Below are 6,000 nucleotides of genomic sequence, written 5' to 3'. Positions count from 1 at the left end.
ATTCATAGGGACAAAAAGCAGAATGGTGGTTGCCAAGGGCTGTATAAAGGACAGAACAGGGAGCTGTTGTTTAATGGGTGTAGAGTTTCAGTTCTACAAGATGAAAAGAGCTCTGGAGATGGATGGATGGTAGTGATGGCCACACAACAATGTGAATGTATTTAATGCCACTGAAGTGTATACTTAAAAATGATTAAGATGGTAAATTTTATGTTATATGTATTTTACCTCAATTAAAACTTTAGAAAAATACAAGAAATAACAGGAAAGGATTAGCTGAAGTTAAGGCAGTATTTATTCAATTTCCCTGCAATCATATTTATTTAAGGCATAAGTGATGGTTATTTGGCAAGAATACAATTCCCTTTAAAGCCTACGCTAGTTGGATTTCAGTTCAGAAATGCTGCATATTTGGTACAAATTTGAGAGAATTTATTCTGGCATGGGCTCTTGTTTATGATAAATGGGTCTTTGCTTCACCATCCCTTGCCCAAATCCAGTCACTCTCAGTGCAGAGCATGGCTGGCTTTGCATCTGCTCTGAAGGTCACCTGGTTTACTGTGGCCTAGTCAAGTCATGTGAGCATGGACCAGGGCAGGCTGCCTGCTCTCCTCAGGCTGTGTTCTCGATGATGACTGCAATTCCTTGTCCACCTCCAATGCAGGCTGATCCTACAGCGTATTTTCCACCCCGACGCCTGAGAAAGAAAGCAGTGGCTGAAAACTACTTGAATAAAGAATGTATGGAATTAGATAATCAATTAAATAGAATTTATAATGGTCACATTTGCAATATTCAGTCTCGTTCAGCTCATCAGCTCAATGTTTTCTCCAGTCCTCAATATTGGGGAAAAGAGGAGAAAGGATTTGGAAAGCTGAGTATTCTTATTTTAAAAAGTGCAGTGACACAGAAGATGGAGGTAGAAACAAACATAAAACAGGAGGTAACTGGGATGGGCTGGAAGTTGAAGAAGGGGGAGTAAATATTAATATTCAGCCTCCTTGATTTATCTGTTTTAGATTTTTATGGACCTTAGAATAAGTATAATTACTGAAGTTTGTCTGTTTGAAAGGTCAGATAGTTTAGAAACATTTCATGTCCCTTTCACAAAAATTAAGACTCCTTTAAAGTACCATCCACTGTAATTCTTCAGTCCTGATAGAATGACCTTGAGAAACCATCCAGGAATTATTTTTTGTGCAATCAATCACTCATTTCAACCCAATTATTAAGTGAAACAGGAGTACTATTTACCCTAATGTCACAGGGAGCCAGAGTGATTTTCAAGCCTGGCATATTTGGTTTTGTTTCCAATTTTCCTACTAATAGAACAAAATGGTCCAAAAGGCACAGTACAGAAGGAGAAGCTCTTCTGTTAAAACTGCAAAGTATCAAATGCACAGAAGGCTGGAACCCTGGAAACAGTGAAGGAAAAACTTAGACCCCAGTTGTCAGTTTGCTTAGGTTTCTTAAACGACAGCATCTTGATCAGCACTTTGTTTTCTGAAGTAACTGTGTCTTACTCCTGTAAGGAGCACGAGGATGCAAGCGCCCTGAGATGCGGGCCTCACTGTGGACTCCCTGCTGTGCACCCACACCAGGGATGGGGCCATGTGAACACTGGGCCCTCTGTGAACATGTGCCAAGTGGCTACGCTGCACATTCAGGGAAGAGCAAGTGTCACAAGAGTAGAGGCACCAACTAAGCAACTGAGTCATCAATAAGGTCTGAGAAAAAGGGGTGCTCAAATCACTGGGAGAAAGGCAGGGCAAGGGGCAATGAGGAAGAATGGGCACCTGTTGGATTGTTCCGGGGAAACCTAAATTCATGCATTTATACAAAAGACAGCAAATCTGAAAAGCAACAATTTCTAGCATGTACCTTAATTCATGAACCAGGTGTGCAGTAATTCTTGACCCAGATCCTGCTAATGGGTGACCCAAAGCAATGGCCCCTCCATTCACATTGGTCTTACTTGGGTCAAGATTCAAACTCTTTTCAACTGCCAAGTACTGAGGAGCAAAAGCTTCATTCACCTTTAAAACAATCAAAACACTTAATAAAAATCCTTATTCACAAACTTATTTTTAACCGAGAGTTGTCCAGTCCTATTGATTGCTAACTTTCCTGTTTTTTTTCCCTACTTAAATTCCCTTGCAAGGTTGTTTTAACTTCGATCGTTCTTCATAAAGATAACAGGTTTGAAAATGGGTGTATTTACTAAGCGATACTTTAAGTGTTAACGTATCCCTTACAGCAGCGGTCCCCAAACTTTTTGGCACCAGGGACCAGGTTCATGGACTGGAGGTGGGGGTGGGGATGGCTTTGGGATAATTCAAGTGCATTGCCATTTATTGTGCACTTTACTTCTAGTATTATTATCAGCTCCTCCGCAGATCATTCAACATTAGATCCTGGAGGTTGGAGACCTTTGCCTTAAAGGAATCCTCAGTGATACTACATGGATCCTGGACTAGAAGCAATGGGGTACTGTAGAAAACCTACAGGTTCTAGAGCCAGATGGACAGCTCAGATCTTGGCTGTATGCATGTTCTTTAAATTCTCTTGACACTCAACTTTCTTCACTGGTAAAATGTGACTGTTGTATTATCTTAAGAGTTATTGTTAACATTAAATGAAATCATGGGTATTAAGTGTTTAGTGTATTATCTGACACAAGCAAATATTCAATAAATACTTGCTATTATTATTACTAACCCATATTACTAGCCATACTTCCAAGAAGAAACTGACACACAATAATTAATAAACTTTCAGAGCCAGACACCCGAGAGGAATAGTTACCATGTTGAAACATGGCCTGAACTAAAAAGTATCATATTGTTGTATTACACTTAACAAGGCTGGCTAGGAGCATTACCTTATTTCATGTTTACAGAATTATATTTTCATATGATCTCAGCAGAGAATTTTATAGAGAAGGATACTGATTTTTAAAAAGGCAGCTTTTCCAGGGCTGGGATAAAAATCCACCCTTGTGTTCTTTCCTACTATATTTTGTGCTCTCCTGAGATGGTGCTTTACTTGTCCTTAGATCCAACATTTATTTTTCCATTTTATATAGTCACGAGGTACTGAGAGACCTATAGTACGTTGTGAAACTAGGCTTTTGAACCCAGGAAAAACTACCTCATGATCATCAAAAGTCTCAAAGACAATCACATCAGGGTATGGAGAGGTGTGTCCTTGAGTGTTTACACGTCTATAAATGCTGATGAACATCTCTACAGAGATGAATATTTTCAAGGTTTAAGTGTGAAATCTGAAGTCAGAAATTCAGTGGTACTTACTTCTAATACAAATATGGTAATTAAGCAGCTTAATTACCTAAAATGTTCAAATACTTCCCAAATGCCGAATGTATATAATGCATCTTTAAGCATGTTCTTAATCCTTTCTTTTAATTGTACTAAACATTTAAGATGCTTTTGTTCTCATCTAACATTAAAGAAATCACTCTCCCAATAAATCTAAGTTTCCAATGCCAAAAATTATGACAGATGCATTCCAAATCAACCCACAACTGTGGTGTAAAAGCCAAACCTAAGTTTTGGGGTTGGGGGTGGCTGTTAACTTGGCAGAAGTATAAGAAACTTAGATTTGGGATTAGATTATTGTTTTTCTATTAGGTCATTTTTTTTAACCTGTATTTTTCCACTTTAATCCATAAAATAAAGTTACAGTTATTTATTTCTCACCCACCTTAACAAACATTCAATTCAGTTCAATAGGCACATTAATAGAATAAAATTTTTAATAGCAGAATCTTACAAGGTTATAAAAAGTACCCAAGAATTATACTTTAATAGAGGAAGAAAGGCCCTTTGAATTATTCAAATGTAAATAAAGCATTTTAATAAGGTAGGGCCTGATTATATGTCAACACAGGCATACAATGAAAGTAATACTTGTTCAGATTCACACCATTTGGAAAGTTTAAAGGTACTAAAACAAAAAGACCTATAAAAATAAAACTAAAGCCATCTATGCTATAGAAGTTGATGGCTTATTCCATGTTGTGAAAAATATAGAACACTTACTTCTACCAAATCCATATCCTTAAGACTCAGCCCTGTTTTCTTCAGTGCTCCACTGATAGCAGGGACAGGACCTATATAAGAACAAAAACCAATTTCACCTTGTAAATATCAAATTTCTCCTTTTTTACTAAACAGGTAAGTAAGGAGCAAATAACTACAGTAACTAAAAATCCTGCTACCCTGACAGCACACAATATTAAATGACAGGGCAGTAAGAAACAGAAAATGGGACAAGGATGGAAAGCTGTTCAGGCAAACTGTAGACGAGAGACTCAACGTGAAAAATTCTACCATGTGACTTTAAGAGTTCAAACAGCCCAAGCAGTGAGGTTTTGTATAGACGGTTTGTTAAAATGTATCTTTTTTTTTTTTAACTTTAGTTTTTAAAAAAATTTTTGGCTGCTCAGTGCAACTGGCACAGGGATCTTAATTCCCTAAAGAGGGATCAAAACCAGGCCACAGCAGCGAAAGCACCAAGTCCTAACTACTGGACTGCAGGGAATTCCCATGTATAGATGGTTCTTAATACCAAATGCCAAGGCAAACTGGGTACTCTCCTGGAATACAAATCATACATTCCCAGTAGAGAAGTGACTGTGGCTATGCTCTGAATTTTCAGGCCCATTTTGGACAAAAGGCAAGAAATAGCACTGGTATCTCCACATGGGTACACCAAGATAAAAAGTTACCAGGCACTTGAGGGAAAAGACAGCTAAAGCAAGCAGATGTTTGTAACTCCAACAGGAGGCAGAGATTCGAAATAAACCATAACTCTCACTGAAGAAATGAAAATCCACCTTTAAAAACTTTGGAAATAAACTCTAAGTCCCAGATTTCTGATGATCACTAATGATAGTTCAGTTTTGTTGTTCAGTCATTAAGTCACATCTGATTCTTTGCAACCCCACGGACTACAGCACACCAGGCTTCCCCGTCCTTCATTATTGCCTGGAGTTTGCTCAAATTCATGTCCATTGAGTTGATGCTATCTAACCATCTCATCTTCTGCTGCTCCCTTCTCCTTCTGCCCTCAATCTTTCCCAGCATCAGGGTCTTTTCCATTGAGTCAGCTCTTCACATCAGGTGGCCAAAGTACTGGAGCTTATTTTTAATATTGCTCATAATTTTAAGTAAATTGACATTTCTTTCCAAAATATAAAAAATCTGGCTAGGGATGATTATCTACTTCTCTATCTTCCCTTAGAGAATAAAACTTCCATAAACATCTAAAAAGAAAAATATGTGGTGTTTTGTTGAATTCAAGTAGTCAAACATTTTATAACAAGCTTCACAAACATATGTAAGGTAAAATGGGAAATCAGTCTTCACAAGAAAAACATAACACAATCTAAATATAATAATTAATTTGGTCACCTAGTTAAAAAGTTTCTTGGACAATTATCTGTTGATGGGTAGGGCTACCAATAAACGCTTTCCAATTTAAAGCATCAGTTCTATCCGGGCTACTGATTTAATACAGAATCTAATTCCAGATTCTCTTTGTATCTTTAAGACATGAAAATGGATAGATGGTCAACAGCAGAGCGTCGATTATCCAGCATGGTCAGGGGATGCAGTACCAACAGGTGTGAAAGCTACACACCACTAAGAGCTGAGGATGTGAAACCACTGCTCACACCTCCCTGCCTTCAGAATCACAGTCAGCATGACTAAATGCGTTAGTATTAACTTAGAATTGTTACAGTCAATTTTAACAACACGCTGGGCTACAAGCTAATTTTTAAAGGACTGTTTCTCTACCACTTTGCTATTTACTGGGCCTTAGGAAGATATAGTAGTTTTGCTGGGAAAAGGACACCTTATTTCTAGTAATGGCTCCTACCACTAATAGCTGTGTAACCTTGGGTACCTTTGGTGGCTGTAAGCTTCTCATCCAAAGTGCTTTGAGCTGGTTTTTAACCCATTTCTTTTAAAGAAT

General features: G+C 37.9%; 1 protein-coding gene across 2 annotated transcripts in view; it reads right to left on the bottom strand.

Annotated features, from left to right (window-relative positions):
- Positions 1–274: 274 nt before the first annotated feature.
- ACAA2 (acetyl-CoA acyltransferase 2) overlaps positions 275–6,000 on the bottom strand; it is a 32,298-nt gene continuing 26,572 nt past the window's right edge. For both annotated transcript variants that reach the window (XM_040264512.1, XM_040264513.1), the window contains exons 8-10: positions 4,062–4,132; positions 1,882–2,036; positions 275–697 (exon numbers count right to left, since the gene is read on the bottom strand). In XM_040264512.1, the coding sequence (XP_040120446.1) occupies positions 613–697; positions 1,882–2,036; positions 4,062–4,132 (311 nt within the window). In that variant the 3' untranslated portion in view covers positions 275–612. The remainder of the gene's footprint in view (positions 698–1,881; positions 2,037–4,061; positions 4,133–6,000) is intronic.

Source organism: Oryx dammah, unplaced genomic scaffold (genome assembly GCF_014754425.2).
Source record: "Oryx dammah isolate SB20612 unplaced genomic scaffold, SCBI_Odam_1.1 HiC_scaffold_22, whole genome shotgun sequence".
NCBI classification, from domain to species: Eukaryota; Metazoa; Chordata; class Mammalia; order Artiodactyla; family Bovidae; genus Oryx; species Oryx dammah.
This window is presented reverse-complemented; position numbering and strand designations above follow the sequence as displayed.